This window comes from Geosmithia morbida (assembly GCF_012550715.1).
Source record: "Geosmithia morbida isolate 1262 chromosome Unknown scaffold_8, whole genome shotgun sequence".
NCBI lineage: Eukaryota > Fungi > Ascomycota > Sordariomycetes > Hypocreales > Bionectriaceae > Geosmithia > Geosmithia morbida.
The window spans coordinates 229,137-248,539 of record NW_023336195.1 but is presented as its reverse complement, the minus strand read 5'-3'; the positions used below and the strand labels follow the sequence as shown (position 1 = coordinate 248,539).

At 55.6% G+C, this 19,403-nt stretch overlaps 8 protein-coding genes across 8 annotated transcripts; 6 read left to right on the top strand and 2 right to left on the bottom strand.

The window, feature by feature from the left end:
* Window positions 1-224: 224 nt before the first annotated feature.
* GMORB2_7313 (uncharacterized protein) lies at window positions 225-1,988 on the top strand (the record flags this gene model as incomplete). Its single annotated transcript, XM_035469278.1, has 2 exons — window positions 225-1,420; window positions 1,676-1,988. The coding sequence occupies 2 exons, from the start codon at window positions 225-227 to the stop codon at window positions 1,986-1,988; spliced, it is 1,509 nt and encodes a 502-aa protein (XP_035320973.1).
* Window positions 1,989-2,820: 832 nt separating this feature from the next.
* On the bottom strand, window positions 2,821-4,186 carry GMORB2_7312 (cerevisin; the record flags this gene model as incomplete). The annotated part of the gene is made up of 2 exons (XM_035469277.1): window positions 2,821-3,699; window positions 3,905-4,186. The coding sequence occupies 2 exons, from the start codon at window positions 4,184-4,186 to the stop codon at window positions 2,821-2,823; spliced, it is 1,161 nt and encodes a 386-aa protein (XP_035320972.1).
* Window positions 4,187-10,028: 5,842 nt separating this feature from the next.
* On the top strand, window positions 10,029-11,699 carry GMORB2_7311 (amidase; the record flags this gene model as incomplete). The annotated part of the gene is made up of 2 exons (XM_035469276.1): window positions 10,029-10,057; window positions 10,085-11,699. 2 exons carry the CDS (start codon window positions 10,029-10,031, stop codon window positions 11,697-11,699), a joined length of 1,644 nt encoding a protein of 547 aa, XP_035320971.1.
* A 115-nt stretch (window positions 11,700-11,814) lies between these two features.
* Window positions 11,815-12,844, bottom strand: GMORB2_7310 (Short-chain dehydrogenase; the record flags this gene model as incomplete). Its single annotated transcript, XM_035469275.1, has 4 exons — window positions 11,815-11,921; window positions 11,995-12,061; window positions 12,281-12,732; window positions 12,790-12,844. The coding sequence occupies 4 exons, from the start codon at window positions 12,842-12,844 to the stop codon at window positions 11,815-11,817; spliced, it is 681 nt and encodes a 226-aa protein (XP_035320970.1).
* Window positions 12,845-13,219: 375 nt separating this feature from the next.
* Window positions 13,220-13,852, top strand: GMORB2_7309 (uncharacterized protein; the record flags this gene model as incomplete). The annotated part of the gene is given in 5 exon segments (XM_035469274.1): window positions 13,220-13,336; window positions 13,365-13,514; window positions 13,532-13,642; window positions 13,659-13,769; window positions 13,844-13,852. 5 exon segments carry the CDS (start codon window positions 13,220-13,222, stop codon window positions 13,850-13,852), a joined length of 498 nt encoding a protein of 165 aa, XP_035320969.1.
* Window positions 13,853-13,858: 6 nt separating this feature from the next.
* On the top strand, window positions 13,859-14,567 carry GMORB2_7308 (Fungal specific transcription factor domain; the record flags this gene model as incomplete). The annotated part of the gene is made up of 3 exons (XM_035469273.1): window positions 13,859-14,144; window positions 14,207-14,416; window positions 14,446-14,567. 3 exons carry the CDS (start codon window positions 13,859-13,861, stop codon window positions 14,565-14,567), a joined length of 618 nt encoding a protein of 205 aa, XP_035320968.1.
* Window positions 14,568-14,582: 15 nt separating this feature from the next.
* Window positions 14,583-15,879, top strand: GMORB2_7307 (Fungal specific transcription factor domain; the record flags this gene model as incomplete). The annotated part of the gene is made up of 3 exons (XM_035469272.1): window positions 14,583-15,024; window positions 15,380-15,561; window positions 15,682-15,879. The coding sequence occupies 3 exons, from the start codon at window positions 14,583-14,585 to the stop codon at window positions 15,877-15,879; spliced, it is 822 nt and encodes a 273-aa protein (XP_035320967.1).
* A 1,202-nt stretch (window positions 15,880-17,081) lies between these two features.
* Window positions 17,082-19,382, top strand: GMORB2_7306 (uncharacterized protein; the record flags this gene model as incomplete). Its single annotated transcript, XM_035469271.1, has 3 exons — window positions 17,082-17,099; window positions 17,184-18,056; window positions 18,135-19,382. 3 exons carry the CDS (start codon window positions 17,082-17,084, stop codon window positions 19,380-19,382), a joined length of 2,139 nt encoding a protein of 712 aa, XP_035320966.1.
* Between the last annotated feature and the right edge of the window lie 21 nt (window positions 19,383-19,403).

Below are 19,403 nucleotides of genomic sequence, written 5' to 3'. Positions count from 1 at the left end.
CTTCCTTCTTTTTCTTTCTCTTCTCCCTTCAACTTATCTTGTACCTTCGTACATGTATATATATATATATATATATATTCATCACAACCTTGACACTTTGTTACCGAAGCAAGTAATCCGACCAACTCCCTCGACACATCGCATCCGTCGCATCGCATCATCGCTCACGTATCTCGTACGTAACGACCGACGCGTCGGCAACGACGTGCAGAGAATATACAAATATGGATGAACCAGCGCACCACGTGCCGGATCAATCTGGAAACAGCAACGCCAACGGCAATGACAACGACGGCGATGGCCTAGGCCGAGGGCAACAGCACTCTGTCCTGACAGATGCGAATGACGACGGCGACGCGACATCCGACGATCCCGCTCCCGCCCTTGCTTCCCCGCAGGCGCAGGCACAGGCGCAGACGCATGAGCCCGTCCTCGAAGCAAACATGTACGCCTCCATGTCTGGTGCGCTGCGGCAGGACGATTGGGGGTACCCCGTCGTCGTCGCACCGGAGGAGGGGCAGGAGGAGGGGCAGGAGGAGGAGGAAGGGGGAAAGGGAGAGAAGCAAGCGCAAGCGCAAGCTCCGACGGCGGAGGCGCACGCTGAGCAGCGGCCGCAGGAACGCGACCACGACATGCCGGATATCAGCGACGACCACGAAGAGTGGTGGATGGCTAGTAGGGGCGTTATGGATGAGGAGGCACTACGAACGCTCGACCTTGCCGTCGGGGGACTTGCGCGTCTCGAACACGACGATCTTCTCGATGGCAGCAATGGCAAATACAACGATAGTGAAGACGACGCATTTGCGAAGGGTCACGAGACTGCCAACGCAGAGGGTGACGATATAGAGGAGCAGCGGGGAGCTGAGCAGCACGACGGGCAACACGCGTCGTCGGGATCCAGCGCAGCAACACCAGCCCTCATTGCGCAGCAGCTCATATCCGCACACGACTCCGGTGCAGAGACGCCGAGATCAGACGCACCGGACGCACCGGACGACACGCTGCGTCGCAAACGCCGCACCGCAGCCGAAATGCTCTCGGCAGCGGCAGACTCCATCCTGCTCTCGGACGAGTACGCCGATCGCTCCAAGCGACGTCGCATCGGCACGTCCTCCTCGCCGCCCAAAGTCGACATCAGCGAACGCCTCATGGGCTCCGTAGTCGACGACGCCGAAGCCAACAAGCCACACCCGACCCTGGAGGTGCTCGTTCCCGACGGCAAGGCCGTAAAGGGGGAGTACATGACGGTTCAGCTACCACCCGAGAAGAAGAGGCGTACGCGCAGACCCGGCCCCAAGCCCGGCAAGGCACGCAGGCGACCATCCAAAGCTGAGCTGGCCAAGATTGCAAAGGCTGAAGCCGCGCAGGTCGCGAAGGAGAAGGCGGCGCAGGCAAAGGCCGAGAAGCGGAAGAAGGAGTCCCAGCAGGGACGGAATAGGTCGACAGGCAGAGCGGCGGCGGCGGCGGCGGCGGCGGCGGCGACGTCTTACATCACCGCCGCGAGGCAGAAGATGGCCTCGGACGAGGACCGGTCCGTTCGGCTGTCGAGACGGGAAGCCGCAAAGGATGGGAACGGCAGACCCGACAAGGCACGGACTACTGCGTCCAGGGGTGATGCAGCAGCGGCGGCAGCAGCAGCCGCCACTCCGGCGGGTAGAGTGACAAAGGGCAGGGTGACGGATGGAAGGGTCACAAAGGCAAAGGCCGCACCGTCCAAGGGCGATGAAGCAGCGGCAGCAGCAGCCAAGAAGAACGACACGAGATCCACACGTACGAGTACGAGGTCCGCAGCGCAAGAACAGAAGTCCGAGGTCAAGACGAGAGGTGTACGTGGAAGATCACCTGTCAAGGTTAGCAAGGCTGGCAAGGCTGGTCAGTCTGCTGGTAAGTCTGCTGGTAAGGCTCCTGGCAAGACTGCAGCCGGGATGAAGACCAAGGTCAAGTCTACTCCCGTGCCGAGGAGGAGAGGTGTACGAATGGGATGAGAGTCTTTCTCCGGCCAGGACACGGCATGATGGTTTTTAGCTAGGTAAGGTGGAGGCGTCATGGGCTATATATCTTTGCTCCTTTGTATGCGGAGGATGACATGGATTGGTCAGCAATCAGCTGTATTCGGCTACTCTCAGGTTGAGCGGGTTCAATACAAGTCCAGTCCAGTATCGGTATGCGGCTACGGTTTGACGAATTCTAGCTTGGTGTATGTATATATATATGTGACGATGCCATGTGATCGGTCGATGGGGTTACGTTCCTGGGGGAGTGAATAGGTCAGAAAAGACAGATGCACATGCGAACGGTAAGATGCAACAGTGCACGTAGATGTGTAAGTCGAAGGCATAGTAAAACTGTGAGATGAAATGGAGCACGGATTGAGAGAGTGTAAGAGGCAAGGGTTGATGAGTCAGATATAAGACTCAAGATGTTGATGTGGCAAATATATAAGCGTATAAGACATGGAAAGTGTAGATGAAGTGTAAGATGTAAGCCTCAAGACATGGAAGCACAAAAACCGCAGTACTGTATCGAATATATTCATGCTAAATCATCGTGACGCGATGGACAGCGCAGTGAAGGAAACAAAGTGAGAAAGGAAAGAAGAGTATGCTGCTTTCCACCCATGGGTATATCCTCGAGATGTAGAGTCTATATGAGATGGGGGAGATATCTATATATATATAGATATATATATATATATATATATATAAACGAAATGTAAGGGAAAAAAAAGTGTGTGTCTGAAATGGTTTCTGTCTCTCAACCGAGAAACTCTGGTGTTGGGGAGAGGGAGAGTGAAGAGATTGTCAAAGAAAAGAAGGCTTAGGCAGAGTAGCCGTTGTTGATGAGGCCAGTGGTGGTACCGTTGGGGGCGCCGGTGACGACGTGGATGGACTTGTCGGCAATGTAGTCGCAAAGGCCGTCGACCTTCTGGCCGAGGCCGAGGAAGTAGGCGCCGATGCCAGCGACGTGGGGGGAGGCCATGGAGGTGCCGTCCATCTTCTCGGTCTGGCCGTCAGGGACGGTGGAGAGGATGTCGACGCCGGGGGCGAAGACGTCGACGAGGTTGCCAAAGTTGGAGAAGCTGGCGATCTTGTCCTGCTGGTCGGAGGCGCCGACGGTGCAGGCCTTGGGTTCGGAGGCCGGTGACGAGGTGGCCGCGTTGGCGCCGTCGTTTCCGGCCGCGACGGCCAGGAAGAGGCCGGCGTCGGCGATGCCGGCGGCCGCGTCGTTGACGGCCTGCGAGAAGGAGCCGCCGAGGGACATGTTGACGACGGAACCCTTGTCGCAGCCGTCCTTGCCGGGGGCCTCCTTGGCGATGTACTCCATGCCCTTGATGATGCCCGAGTTGGTGCCGGAGCCCTGGTTGTCGAGGACCTTGACGGCGAAGAGGGACGTCTTCTTGGCCACGCCGTACGTCTTGGAACCGATGGTGCCGGCGCAGTGGGTGCCGTGGCCGTGACCGTCCTCGTTGGGGTCCGACGTGAAGTTCTCCAGCCAGGTGGCCCGACCCTCGAACTCGGGGTGATTCACGTCGATGCCCGTGTCGAGCACGAAGGCGCACGTGCCCTCGCCGGCCGACTCGTCGTACGAGTACCCCGACGCCCCGGGCTCCTTGCTGGACAGGCGGGCGAGATCCCAGTCGGCATCCGTCTGGGTCTCCTGGATGGTGACCTCGGCATCCTGCTCGATGTAGTCGACCTATCTATGTGTTAGTTTTCTATATGTATATATTTTTTTATTTCTTCATGTTTTCAATTTCTGTTTTGGAGATCCTTGCGGGTCTGCAGGGATATCCCAGAGAGCCATGCAATAAGTCGACAGGGGGGGAGGGGACAGAACAGGGATGTGTATAAGCGAGAGATGTGGAAAAGAAAGAAAAAAAAAAAGATGCAGGGAAACGTACGTAGGGATTTAGACGGAGCAGCTCAAGTTCGCTGGACTCGAGGCTGGCGGCGAAACCTTGGAAGCCGATGTCGTAGGTGTAGTCGGCGGCAGACTTGATGGAGTCGATGGCCGAGTTGACGGCGGTGGAGATGGAGCTGGGCTTCATGCGGATGATGTACTTTCCGTCAATCTGCTTTCCGCCACGGGGGACGACGACGGGAGCAGGAGCGGAGCGGGCCACCGAGGCCGAAGGGGCGGCGACGGCGAAAGGGAGAAGAGCGAGAAGAGTGGCGGCGCGCATGTTGAAAGATTTTTCCTGTCACGGACAGAGAAGATAAAGAGTGGGTGGTCTCGTGTGTAGGATATATATAACGATGGAAAAGAGAAAGCGAGAGTTATGGACAAATAATATACCACAAAGAGAGTGAGAGCGTGAGCGAGCGAGCGAGTGAGTTGAGCTGCTGATCAACAGTCAGAAAAAGAGAGCGAGCGAGAGCGAGCGAGAGAGAGAGAGAGAGAGGGAGAGAGAGAGAGAGATAGGAATAGATGATGAAGAGGACGGGAAAGAGAACGGATAGGAATGAATGCGAAAGCAAGTTGCTTTATACCCTCTAGACGTGCGTGTGCCTGAGAAGAATGTGATTCTCTCTCTCACCCTCTCTGTCGCCTAGCTGCACCGCTCGGGGGATCCATCGATACACAATACACACAGACACGCGGAAGTGCGCAGCCGTCAGCAGCAGCAAAGACAATAAGGGAAGAAAGGGGGTGGGGGGTGGAGCCATCATCCGGGCTCGTGTCTGCTGCTAAGTCTATACTAAGTAAGTCCTAAGTCAGGTAGATGGCAGAATGACCGGAAGGAATCAGATGGCATGACCTGCAACTCCTCACGCCAACCTGTACCTGCGCCTGTCCTCCCTCATCGGGTAAAGGGGGGCGGAGAAGGGAAAAGATGGAGAGGAAGAGAGGGGGAAGAGAGGTACGGTAACCTACAGTTGCAGGACTGGTCCTCGGGGATCGGAGAGAGAACGGAAGAGGGGGACGGCCATCGAGAAGAGGAGAAGGAGTAGAAGAGCTGGACCACACACCTTGTCGATCGGGTTGAAACGCCCCAACCAACCCATCTCCATCCTGTTGTGGTCTAACGTCAGGAATCCATAACCCACTCACACTCGAAACCCCTGAAGATCGTCGTTGCGAATCTGCACCAATCACAGTCCTCCCTCTGACTTTTCTCTGTCTCGACAGCTTTTCCTTCTCTCTCTTTCATATTCTCTCTCTCTCTCCTCTTCCTATTCTCCTATGCTTGGGCATTCGCTGTCGGCAGGGGCCCTTTTGTCAACCTGGTTTCCAAACAGTACTGTTGACGTTGAAGACAACAGTCAACTGCAGGGATCTAACCAAAAGGACCCTTGGTTGTTTGTCCATGTACGTTTTGGGGAGGTTATCCCAAAGGTTCCCTCCCCATTCATCGGCTGGGATTCGCCGGGTTTCCCATCCGCCGCCTCAACCCAGACGAAGCACACGGGAACGAAACATGCAGCATGTTACTTGTACTCTCGGATCTGCTTCTGCCACTGGGTGGAAGGCATAATGACATCTTGGATCTCGGGGACGTAACTGTGTCTATAGTAATACGTAGTACGTATTTTCCTCCACTAAAAAAAAAAAAAAAACCTCGTTCCACAGCAAGCAGTGAGACTTGGGTACTGCGCACGCGCCTGCATCGTCGCTGCATGTACCTTGTCCTCTCTTCCTCTCTCTCCGACTTGGAAACGACTGATTCAGGTACCGTGTCTCCCGTGGTATGCCCTAGAATGAAAGACAATGAAACCTGACCTTGTTTCCCTCATTGTTTCGTCACACCATGAGCACACGTACACGCCTCTGAAGATTTGCTCATTTGACCAGACATTCCAGAAGCACATACACAGAGAAAGAGGAGATAGGGAGAGGGTAAACACACATGATGGATAGTGCCACGGCTCTGCCTCGACCAGCTCACGGGGCTGCACGACAGAGGTGTACATTTGGAACCGTTCTCTTCTCTCTCTCGCCTTCTCTCTCTCCCACTCTCTCTCCCTACGGATCAGCCTCGCCCAGACGGTTTCGAGCGGCCGACCTCTACCCAGTCATCATCTCCTATCACGTTACCTTGGCTTCATGGGCACACTCATGGTAGCGGCGATAGAGATAATAATAATAATAATAATAGTAGTAGTAGTAGTAGTAGTAGTAGTAGTGGTGGTGGTGGTGCTAGAAAATGACGTATTGCGTGTGCAGGTGCCAGAAATGCCGGTAGGACGACAGACCTGGGACTCATCCTGATGGTATCATCAGATCTGCACTCAACTACCGTGCCGCGCCGACCAGACTTGGGACCTGCCACGACGGAACACGACTCGAAATCTGTTTTTTGAATGCATGCGACCAGGTTTGCTACCGTAGCTTTTTTTTTTCTTCCTTTTTTCTTCTTCCTCTTTTTGTGGTGGTGGTTGATGACCATCATCTGGTCTCTCTGTTCTCTGGGTCTCCTTGTCAGAAACTCATAGCACATCTTTCATCTTGTTCTTCTTTCATCATCATTGTATTTTTATTCAGCTAAATTTTTTTCTCAATTCAAATGTCATTGGTGAGTGTAGTCGCCTCTTCATAATATGAAGGGATGCGTACATGGTCAAGCATGAGTATTGCCGTTCAATCTAGGATCTATCCTGGATAATCTCATCATCAATGTACGACGGCCTCTGACACCAAAAAGCATACTCATACCTTCTTCTCGTCTTCGCTGCCGTCGTCGTAACCGTCATCGACGTCCATCTGGCGATGCAGACGCAAGCGAAGGCATCTCTCAGCCCTGGGGTAATACTCCGGCAATGCCGCAATGATGACGGCTCGGGAAGAAGCACCAGGAAAAGAAGAAGTGCTGCTGCTGCTGCTGCTGAGACAGACACGCACACACACGCACACACACACACTAAAAGGTCAGACGGTAAGGGTGGCGGCCAAGCTTTGATACCGACAGGGGGGAAGGGGGGAGGGGGGCGGGGAGGAGCCCGGGGGAGGATGAATCCCGCGTAGGCACATCGTTATAACTGGTCACCATGGATTTTCAGTTGGTCCCTTCAATCTCGTGGGGAGACAAGAGTCTCGAGCACGAGATAGCTAACCGCCGTCCCCTGCTCTATCCTCTCGATTACGAGGAAGGCATAGGAGGCAAGGAGGGGGGTGTCCGATTGATGATGCCATGGTTGAAGCTCCTGCGGTGACGAGAGAGAGAAGATGGATCTAAGTATTACGTGGTATCGATTCTCAGACGCTACCTGGTCAACTGGTGCTGCATCCTCAGACCGGTTACAGGGATCCTTGCGAGATCCCAACACGATGCCTCAATGATACCACCTAACAAGAAGGGCAAGACGGGAGTAGGATTACCGGGGGGGGGAGAGGACCCATGCTTTGGCGCGGACAGACCTGGGCCAGCCCCGTCATGGTATTGATCCCTGTTCGAAGCCTTCTTTCCAATGGTTCTGGAAGAGGGCATCATGCAGAAAGATATTGTGGGATGGAAAGAGACCAATAGAGCGCCCAAGCCGGAGGAAACGCAAGAGGTGGAGATGGCACGAGAGAGGAGGCGAGAAGACACCATGGTTCGTCGTCGTCGTCGTCGTCCTCGTCCCCGTCCCCGTCCCCGTCCCCTCTCCCCATCAAACTTCGTCTTCCACACCCCTTGTCCTTAACCGAGGCTGCCCCCCCTGCCCCTCCCCCCCTTGCATTCGGTCTTGGTGTTAACCGCCAATCAAGACAGTCGTACTTGGGCCTCTCAACTGCCGCCATGCACACTCTTCACCTCTTCCTCTTTCTCAGCCTCTTGTTTGGCTGCGGCTGCAAATGACTCGCTAGTTGAAAAAGATCCGTCACTAAATTGTCTATAATACAGTGCAGGGAGGCATCGGGCTCGCTTGCACGGATTTGAAGGACTGAGAAGGCAGGGAACCGTCATTGCTGTTCTCCAGCCCAAATCACCGGTCGGTAATCGGTAAAAGCTTCCCCTGTGCTCTCTACGGAAGTCGCTCGATTCTCTCCATCATCACCCGTACAGTCTCATCTCCTCTCTGGCAGTAACATAGAAGGAAGCCTCGGGACTTTTGTTTCTCCCACGGCTGCGCTCCGACAGGCGTGTTCTGTTGTGGGGTATTATTCATAATAAAGGGCCAGCAGGCTGCAGCTGTACGTGTATCGCGTCGCCTTGCCCCTCTTCGGTTGACAAGCAGACATGTGCCTGTCTCATCAGGAATGGCGGCGGCTTCTCTGGTGTCGAAGCCGGCGGAAAGGTCCAGTCTGTTAGTCTATCATGCATGTCAGATTCTTATTCTGGAAGGCCAGACGTAGAATCAGGGATGGGGGGGAACGAGTAATCATATTGTGTACATTGGTAAATAACAATGGACCTCTCCAACGCTGGCATGACTGCAGTCCCTCTCTTCTCTTCCCTTGACGAAGCTTACTACATATGGCGCGTACATCGACGTATCCGGTTAGTTAGCGCCAGATCAGACCGGAAGTGCCGTCTTCAACGCTTCGGTCTTTTGGCTGTGCTCTTCCCGCTACTCGTCGTATATGCACAGCTGGTGATTTCCGGAGCTTGCTTGTCTGAGCAGGTCGGAGGGAATCCATCCTACACCCTGCTGATCTATGTATGATATGTACTAGTAGCCCACTACCTGCCATGACCATGCGTATCATCGCTAACCGTACTCGGCCATTACCGGTCATGGCAGGCCGAGAGAGGAGCTTTGACCCTTGAAAGAACACACAACACGCATACCCACACATACACGCAGAGAGAGAGGGAGAGAGAGAGTTGGAGTTGGCGGGTCCCACACCATCCCAGGGGTCTTCCCTCAAACGCCGTCGTCTGGCCTGACCACTGTACCAACCTGTACGTCATGATGGAACCTGAAACTACCAAACCACAGAACCCGGGTGGAGTTGAAACCGATGAGAAGTGGGAGTTGACAATAGGCAGACAACCCATCTTAACAGCCTCTGGCCCTGGTGTTCTGTTTTGTCGTTTCTCCTCCATCTCCTCGGCCTAGTCGAGATATTCCTTGTTAGGAGTTGAGGGGAAAGAGAGGACCAGGTACGAGTAATAGAGGACATCGTGAAATCTGCATACGGCGCATCAGTTTTCACCTAGAACAAGAGTTCTGGACGTCTACCTTCTAGCCTATCGGCAATAAGTCCCGAGTGAGCCCGTCTCATCCTCTAGAACAGTACATCGAGAACCGGTAATTGAGAGCAGATAAGGCAGGTGATGATGAAGAGTCAACCAAAAAGGACGGTAGAAGACAAGACGACCGGGATTGCATTGTACGAGGAACAATATCCGGCCGAAAGCTTCCGGTTGACATTGAGTGTCGGCTTCCAAGCCGCTCCCTGCGATCCGTCATTACACCACGACTTGCTCCCCACGTTCCTCGGTCTCTCTCGTCGACATGCACATGTCTTGATGTGAGAGACATCAACATTGAGAATGCACGAGACTGGTCGACGCTACTTACCCTATACCTATAATCTCATGCTTTCACATAAGACATCAATCGTATGAAGATAGATGAGGATCGTCTGACTGCAAGCAGTGATGTAGAGAAGTAGGTGGAGTGTTATGCGAGGGAGTCTCGCAGCATACGCACGAACAGGTACCTGGCCGCGACGTGGACGTACAGGCAGGCGCTGACGAGCAGGCCCAGGATGCCGGAGACAGAGTTGGGGTTGCCGATGACGTGGTATCCCAGCTGATGGCAGAAACGTTTCGTATCTTCTACGTCTTCCGAAATCCATCAACCGACAACGACACCGTTGACCTACTCCCACTTGTGGATAGAGATCAGCTGGAGATCTGGAGGCCTTGGAGTCGATGGGTGGGGGGCTGGATATGACGTGCCTCCAAAAGTTACCCCGCCAAGGGTCCCCTCTTCGACGATTACCATCAATGAATGGCATCATCGGGCAGCGGCCGTCTGTATCGCACGATTCAACATGCATGGTTTTATCCTTTTCTCCTTCTTCTTCCCCTCCCGATTCTCCCCCCTGAGCTGCTCCGAGACTCTCTCTACGGCTGGCGGATAAGAGAGGAAGAGATGTCCGTCTTTTTCAAGGACATATCGGGGTAAGATGACAAGCTCCCCCGGCCCAGGACAGCCACGAGGACTGACCGTGAACAAAGCGATAACCCAGTCCGCGCCGGGGACGTGAAAAAGACGCTCGAATCTCTGGGCCTGAGTGTCAGACCCGAGGAGTCGGCCGAGTACACGACGCTCCTTGCCGCCGTGCACGACTGCGCCGAACGCATCTCTAACCTGCCCGACTACCAACCGGTACCGGACACGCAGCGGTTCCCCCGAAAAGACGTTCGTATCCCCGACGAGTCGGAGCAGCTCTACGGACACGCATGGGCGCACAAGTTCACCATCAGCGGGGAAAAGGAAGCCGAGATCCTAGGGAGCAAGACGGTCTGCATCAAGGACTGCATTGCCGTGGCGGGCGTACCCCAGTTCTTTGGAAGCGATGCATTCGACCCGTGGACGCCGACTACAGACGCCACGGTGGTGACGCGGTGCCTGGAGGCGGGCGCGTCAATTCTCGGAACCGCCAACTGCGAACATTTCTGCAACTCCACCGCGTCTTTCACCAGCGCCCAGGGCGTCGTGCACAATCCACTCAAGACGGGATATTCTGCTGGAGGGAGCACGTCTGGCGGGGTGGCGCTCGTGGCCGGTGGGCACGTCGACATAGCGCTAGGTACGGATCAGGGCGGCAGCATTCGCGTGCCCTCTTCGCTATGCGGCTGCGTGGGCTTCAAGCCTACGCACGGTCTGGTACCCTACACGGGAATCACGAGTGGTGACCCTATCGACGATCACGCCGGCCCCATCGCGCGGTCTATCGACGATATCGCCGCCTGCATGGATGCTATTGCTGGGGATGACGGCATCGACGACAGGTCTCTGGGTGCCGGCGACCGGGCATCGTTTCATTTCCGCTCGCACGTGCAGGATGCAGACGGCCGCATGGACGGGGTACGCATAGCTGTGTTGAAGGAAGGTATCGAGAACGAGCTAGTGCAGCCGGGCGTGGCGACGGCCTTTCACGAGGCCGTGCAGCGGCTGAAGGACGTCGGGGCCGTCATCGAGCCCATATCCGTACCGCTTCACAAAGAAGGCCCGTCAGTCTGGACCGTCCAGCAACGCATCTCGGGCGCGGCAGGCATCATGGGCCGGGCCAGCGGCCGACGTGGACTGTACCTTACCGAGTTTGAGAAGACGCGTCTGCCGTGGACGCAGGCTCGCTTCGATAAGCTGTTCCACTCGACCAAGAACACCGTCATCAACGGACTGTACCTGACGGAGAGGTTCCCCGGCTTGTACGGCAAGACTGTCAACATTGGCCGTCGCATCGCCGACGCCTACGAGACAGTCCTGCGTGACTACGATGCCGTCGTCATGCCCACGACACCCTTCGTCGCTCCGAGGCATGGAACCCGCGACTCCGTCATTGCCTCGTTCGAGCCGAGCATGGGCATGACGACAAATACCGCCGTATTCAACATCACCGGCCACCCGGCTCTCACTCTACCGGTTGGGTGGTCGGCTGCTCCCGATGACGAAACGCTCCTCCTGCCTGTTGGCCTGCAGATTGTCGGTGGTCTCGGACAGGACGCAAGAGTGCTCCAGCTGGCGCGGAACGTCGAGAAGAGAATTGGGTGGACGGGGGTACCTCCCACTGTTGATGATGTCAAGCGTCGCCGATAGGAGCAAAAAAGGTATCGTCAACTTTCGCAGAGTCATCTCTCCTGCCTGAATAGCCATTGATTGAATGAAGCGTGAGATGGAATATATAATACCAAGCACATGTACTCGTAAGATGTCAGTTGATGGTGTAGCCACCATCCACAACCAAGGCATGACCCTGTATAAATGAGGCCTGGGAGGAGCACAGAAACATGACGGCACCAGCAGGGGCAACCTCCACCGCTGGCCTCAGCCTCTCCTCGAGCTCCTCTGTCGACGTCGTCATGGGGGTGGCAATGACACCCGGACAACACACAGTTGACGCGTATATCGTCCTGTGAATAGTCGATGGCGTCCGACTTGGTCATGCTGATTATGGCAGCCTTGGAAGCGCAGTACGGGGCTTGAAATTTTCTCTCGTAAGTTAACCATAACGCAGACACACACACACACCCACACACACACACACACACACACTCTCTCTCTCTCTCTCTCTCTCTCCTTCTCCCTCCCTCCCTCTCTCTCTATCACACATTCACTCTCATAAGATCTTTCCCTCCCAACCAAAATAACCCAAACTTACCAGCTCCAGGCCTACCCACAACGCCCAGCTGACTGGCGATATTGACCACGGCACCCCTCTGCTTCAGATGTCCATCCAGCGGAGTCTGCGTCGTCAACTGGCGTAGCACCTCGCGCACGACGAGCCACGTGCCCTTGTAATTGACGCCGTCGACGAGGTCGAACTCGTTCGTGGCCACCTTGTGAGACCGGGCGTCGCGGCCGAGAACCCCGGCGCACTGCACCGAGTAGTCGATGCGGCCGCCCAGACGGGAGATGGACTCTCGCACAAAAGACTCGACAAAGCCCTCTTGGCTGATGTCCCCTGCCTGCGCGAAGACTTGAATGCCCGGGTTGACGGCGCGGACCGTCTCGCTTGTGCTGTCGAGGGTCTCTGCGTTCAAGTCCGTCAGGGCTGTTCGGGGACATCCACTGCGGGCAAAGGATCCGGTGACGGCAGCTCCGATGCCTTTCCATTCCGGTTCAGAGAATTCTCTTGTCAGTGCTCGGCAGAGAGTGGCTCAGCTCGATAGGACCCATGGGTAGGTACCTGTGCCGCCGGCTCCGGTGATGAGAGCGACGCCGGGGAATACGCTACGCGCCATGTCTGACTTTGATGTATCAAGACTTGGGCTTGGAAACAGATGTCTTTGAGCTCCAGGGAAGGATCTGGTTCTCGGATAGTCAGCTTATACCTGAGGATTATGTACCTGCCTAGTATTCTGATGGCACTATCGCGGGCTGAGGGCCAGACCTCGTCACATCGAAGGACGCACCATCTGCGGAGAGACTGGGGATCGATGGAGGACTTGATATTAATCATGAGACCCCACCGATAATTCCCTGTCCTCTTCCAGCAACTGATTTCTTGGGGTTGGAAGGGTTGCGTTGCATCCTCCTCCATATCACCGTCTCCAAAATCTCCAAAACCTCAATATGCTCCAACTCCAACCGGGTTGCACCGCACAATCACGATAACGATGTTGACGAGGTATTCACAACGGCAAGCCAAGTCACATGGAAGTACGTCGTCCAACCTGCGCCTCTGCCCTCGTTGCGGCCGAGCCTTTGAACGTACCGAGCAGTTGGAACGCCATGTGCGCACACGCCAGTCACTCTCTTTAGAATATCGAGGCATCGAAGGATAGGTATTATTATTATCACCAAAGTCTTGGGATGATTGACATCATGTATCAGACACCAAGGAGACGCCGTATGCATGCTGTCACTGTGGAGCTGCCTTTGCCAGGCGTGACCTTCTCACACGACATGAGCGTATGACTCTCCACCAGGACACTTCCGCCGCCGATACCTCGCCTTCCAATGACGTTGGACACACGGCGCAGGTCGTGGCAGCTGGTGATGACTTGGCGGCTGCGGTGCCGCTGTCGGGACTCGGTGTAGTAAGTCCATGGACAGGTCTTCATCAACCACAGCAGCAGCAGCAGCAGCAAACGGCACAAGAGCAACAACATCAAGTTGTGGAACAGGACCAGGAACACCGAGGAGGATGTACCGACACCAGGCTGTGTGCTTCACAGGGACTGCTCTCACCGCAACTCTTCGATGGCGGTGCATCTTTCCATGTACACTCCCATTCCTAGGAAGTATGATCGATCATGACGGAAGCAGCCGTCGACTTCGACCCTCACTTTCGAGAGTTTGCCAACTTCCTTGACGGCGTGGGCCTGCCGGCCGAGTGGAGTCCCTACTTTGACAGCAACAGCAACAGCTGTAGGCAATCGGAAAACATCGATCCAGGCTTGAGAGGCGATGATGAGAATGCAGAGGAGTCAGAATTGGCATGCCTCGAGTCGCGAAGGCTCATCAGCACCCCATTCAGCTCCTGGCTATCATCTGCACCCACTGGCAACAGAATCTCCAGAGATGTCTCTGAAGCTCAAGGTGAGCCTCTCTCAGTGCCGCGATGAACTCTCTCCTCGACTGACTCTGAAGTTTCGACAGAGACCCGCGGGCTGCCGACACCCAGTTCAAGGCGACGGATGAGCACCGACTGAAGCTGTGCAAGTCTCTAGATCACTTACTCAAACTCATCTTTGGCTTGGACGCCATTGGTGCTCAGTACTTCTTTGAGCGCCGCGTGCCGGCTAACCCTAAGCAATCCTCATACACCGACTGTGCTGACAAGCTGAGCACATCGGACCCAGGACCACTTCGTCTCTCTCTCTCAACAGAAAGAATCCAGACAACGTCCACAGACGGCAGAAGCAGAAGCAGCCGCCGAGGACCACCCACTCAGTCGACCACCAGTGGCCGTTGCTGGAGACGATTGGAGCCCCGACGGCGTCGATGGCGTTTGCCACGTGAGAGCCAAAGGCGCACATGGTTCAGGAGGCGTTTGCCCTGCAAGGTCTACTCACCCACGTCCTGCGTGATACCGGCCTGGACGGCGACGATGGCGATGACGAGATTAGGCCCGTCGCCGGGGATGCCGGCACCCTGACATGCCAGCGGCGGTCGTGGGTTGAGCGCGAAACGACTCGGAGAACGAAGCTGATCGCATTCACCTTTCTACACACCCACAGCCTCGCATACGACGCGTATCCTGTCCTACGCAGCAACGAGGTCAACTTGCGCCTCCCCTGCTCCACCAAGGAGTGGAAGGCGTCAACGCCGTGGCAGTGGCGGGCCGCAACCGATGATGTACCAAAACAGCAGCTCTATCTCCAAGAAGCGCTGCCCCTGTTCCTCAAGAACGAGAGTCCGTCTGCTGCGCCTCTCGACCCCATACCGACGCCTTTGGGCAACTACGTCCTCCTCCAGGGTCTGCTACAGAGGATCCATCTTGTGCGCGATCTGAATATTGCGGACAGAAGAAGCACGGCATCCCTTCCCCACGAAGAGGTGGAGAGACTCGAGTAAGATTGATCTGGCCCTCAAGTCTGAATCTCAGGGAAATGGCCCAGCCCCCAAGAAAAGACTGTCCAGCAAAAGAGGGCAAAACATTAACAATGGAAAAACAATCACCCCCGAAACAGACGAGGCCTCCGCTCATGAACATGCAGTTGGCAGCAAGCGCCTGAATCGGGTCTCGACCCTAACAATGAAAAACGGCCCGATACCATTTTCTCCAGCTCACTGCTATCTCTCGCCTACGCCCCGCTTACATCTCCATCTAGGCCCGTATCGACAGCTCGACACGGGCGACCCTCGACTGATAGCCCGATCCCTCGCCACGGCACCCGATGTTCAGCGGGGCGACGGCATCATCGCCGCCCTGCTGTACGCGACGCATATGCTGGGTATCCCTGTCCGTCTGGGTGTCGATCGAGTTGCCCGAAGCCAAGCTCTCTTCCGGAGCGTCAGACATTCCATCGCCGGACTCGACTGCTGCGTCCTCTCGAGTAAAATGGCTTACTAGAGTTGCTGACACCATGGTCACGAGACCACTCAACGGTATGTCCAAACATGAAGGGAATAGAATTTGAAACTCGATCCCTGCTATGCTTCCGCTGCGACGGCCCCGACCGACCTCGTGCATCCGACAAATCTTGGCCTCGCCGTCATGGACATCTGGGCTCACTTCTTCAAGAGTAACACCCAGCGGCCGTTTATCAACATCATCGGCAACAGTCTACAGGGTTGCAGGGATATTCTTGTCAGGCAGGCAGCTCGGTAAAGACGCTGAGGCTATATGCAGAGTCTCTCTTCGAGACGGGGTCACGGAAGGAGAAGGAGAGACAGCTAAACAGTCAGACGGAAGTCTGGGAGAACGTATATATGACGATGACAATGGTAGATAGCCCCGTCCCTAGGTAGGTGAGGCCCTTAACTAAGCGTGCAAGTTGAAACAAAGAGAGATCCAGGCAGAGAGGAGCTGTGGATTCCTGCCGCCACGATATTCGATGTTCCCCTTTTATGCGCATGTATTCTTTGTCTACTTTAATTGATTGACTAGCGACAGCTCTGTATTTTTCTCAATGTCTATCTATACCCTGTGTAGGTACCTTTCAACCTTTCACATATGGAAAAAAAAACCATATGGAAAAAAAAACCTCTCTATGACTCTTGATATTCAACAAGACCACTCGGTAATGCTGTATTCGTGTTGGAAGTACTGTACTGCATTAAACCTACTACTGTGATGTTACTGTATTCGATCGATGAACACTGTCAACTGGCATCTTGGTGCTCATCAATAGTCCGAAAAGTTATATTTTCCCCTCTTCCATCAGGAATCTGGAGACACGTTTCCACTGGACATGAAGTACATGGTATTGTACGCCATTGTGTCCACTCCCTTCCTTCGGATACCGTCTATCGAATCATACCATCCACCGGATGAAGCCACCGCCATCTTCCGCCAGGCAGTGAGCAGGAAGACCCAACAAGCATAAAGGCTATATCGTCGTTTACCTGTTGTACTTCCAACCATAACATGTTAGTCCAAATGTTATGAGAAGTAGCAAGAAAGATGCCGGTTCCCCACGACGTATAACATGTATCTCTATGGATCTCTTCAGTCCATCACTCTATCGAACCCTTTTCTCCTTCATCCGCGTTTCACATATTTACAAAACCTGTCACACAGGCAAGTACAGGAATCTCGAAGGCGTACTCCAAATGAGATCGTCCATCGACTCCCTCTCTCTAGAACGTTCCTCGCAGTTTGCAAGCCCATTCTATTATATCGGAACCAATCATCGAAACCCACAGACCATTCCGACAGCAGTCAAGGACAACTTGAGTGCTATAGACCAAGACAGTAGATTCATAACTTGTTTGTATTTCTCTGCCTATCCCGATATCACATCTCCTAAGAGGAAACTAGGAAATAGAGGAGACCTGAAGGGAGAACCTGAAAGACTATTGCCAGTCGAAATGCCAGCCTTGAACCATGTGCGCGGCCACTCCGAGGGGGAAAGGCCTCGTAATCATCGACAGGATGGTACCGCTACCCCTAACTCACAGCAATCTCGCGAGAATCTGCCCGTTGCCCGGAGAATGAGGTCCAACCCAGACGTCGAGCAAGATGTTGCCGGCCGTCAGGCTGGCCGTCCTCCGCATGGGCCCGTACAGCCCGCATCTGGCGAACCTTCCAGCTCAAGCACGAGCCGGGCCGACAATGGCCGGGGAAGGGTCACTGCTCCTCGCTGGGAGCTCACGTCTGACTGGAGGCAGACAAGACCTGGCACACACATCGACCCTCCAACCGAGTCTGACCAGGAGAGCCGCCATCGGGAACACGCCTGGGCACTTGATATTCTGGCTCACACGGCGTACAACGCCGGGAACAGCCGTCGTGACGAGCTCCGGCCGTCTCCGCCTAGTGCGCTTCGGATCAGCCTGCGCGATCGAGCAAACGATATCATGGAGTTTCGACTCAACAACCACCAGGCCCTGGCATACCATCACGCCCAGGCTGCTGCTCACAGGCGGCAGGTCAGTCGGGCACCTAACCCAGGCGCTTGCAATTCCTCGACGAACCCTGAATGCACCGGTGGGATCCCCGGGACACCATGCCGAGTCTACGGGAGCCAGGGGCATCCCATCCCTCAGGCTTCTTACAGAAAGGCTCTTGGAAATGCCCAGTTTGGCACCAGGCACTCGCACCATATGGCGCCGCTCTCGACACAGGATCCCCTATCGGGCTCCAACACCCAGACTAGCCATCGCGGCGGACTTCGAACGCAGGCCTATCGGCAAGTGCTCCCAGCGCCACCTGCACAGCGGCACGGACAGCAGACTCCGTTGCCTCGTACTCAGAACGACGACGACCCGCCTCAAACGTTGGCCGTCTTCAGCCTCCGGGCTGTACCGACCGCCTTCCCCGGGCGTCAGTTATCGGAGCGCGAGGTCTGTGGACCTCCAACGCCTATGGCTTGCCCTCCTGGTTTGGGAAAAGCGACTCATACTGGCGACATGCCAACCCAGGACGTGCCTCAACCCCCAAACAACCAGCGCATAGTGCCGGATGCAATTCCCGCCGCCGACTACCATGCGTCCCAGCTCCCCAGCGGACAGCCCGGATACACGCATGAGGCCACGGCTACAAGCACGACCGATGCTGACGCAAAGAACCGTGGCCCGCTCGACTGTTCTGCAAACTTGGCCCAAGTCCCCCTTCCCTTATTCGGACTGGAGGAGTCAGGCCGCGAGAACGATTGTGGTTACCTACTCGGCCTCCTAAGGTGCCCCGGATGCTCACCCTCGGCAGACAGGCGTCCCGGGACAGTCGAGCCGCCAAAGCTACCCAGCAGTAATCCCTGCTCTGAATCGGCGCCCCCGTTACCCGCAGCTGGGAGTCAAGTCGAGAAGGAGGGCTACCGTCCGATGAGGGCCGTCTTGGAGAGGAAACGGGGGGGTACCAGTCCGAACGACTCGGGTTATTCATCTATGCGCAGCCGTAGAGATAGCTCCAGTTCAGACTCCGGTCCCGATTCCGGCTCCTTGGAGGATCGGGTCCCGTCTCGGCAGCAGGAGGCTGGGAGCACGGATCGGATACCCTTCTCGGCAAACTACAGGGGATCGCATTCGGCCAAGAACGCCGGCGTTCCCCATCTGCCGGACGACCAGAACTGCTGCCTGTGGCTGTACAACATGGCCCCGAACCTGACTTTCAAGGAGCTCTTCGAGTCCCTGCGGGGCACCGGCCGCATCTTCAGCGCGCACATCAACCAGTCCGACGGGAAGAAGTTCGAGACGGCCGCGGCAAAGGTCTGCTTCTTCGAGCCCGGAGCAGCGGCCAGGTGCATGAGGATGCTCAAGGAGGGGGTCGTCACCATCCGCGGCTACACGACGCAGGGAAGGTACAACCGCATCAAGATCCCGCAGCACGAGTACAGGAGCTACGTCTCGCGCGTGCTCCTCATCACGGGAGACGGGGCATACGTAAACCAGCGCTGCCTGACCCGGTACCTCGGCAAGTTTATCGACTTTGGCACGGACGAGGTCATCGTCGTCGACGACGAGCATCGAGATACCGTCACCGTCGAGTTCCGCTTTGCAAGCTGGAGCAACCAGGCCCAGGCTGTCAAGGCCTGTCTTGAGAAGGAGAAGCCCGTCTGGTTACAGAGAGTTGAGTACCAGAGGGATCCATGCGAGATCAACGAGGGCGAGGGCGATGACGACGAAACAGCTGAAAGGGGATGGCGGTGTATAAATAAGGGAAGAGGCATGTGAGAAATATCTGCAGTCTGGCAT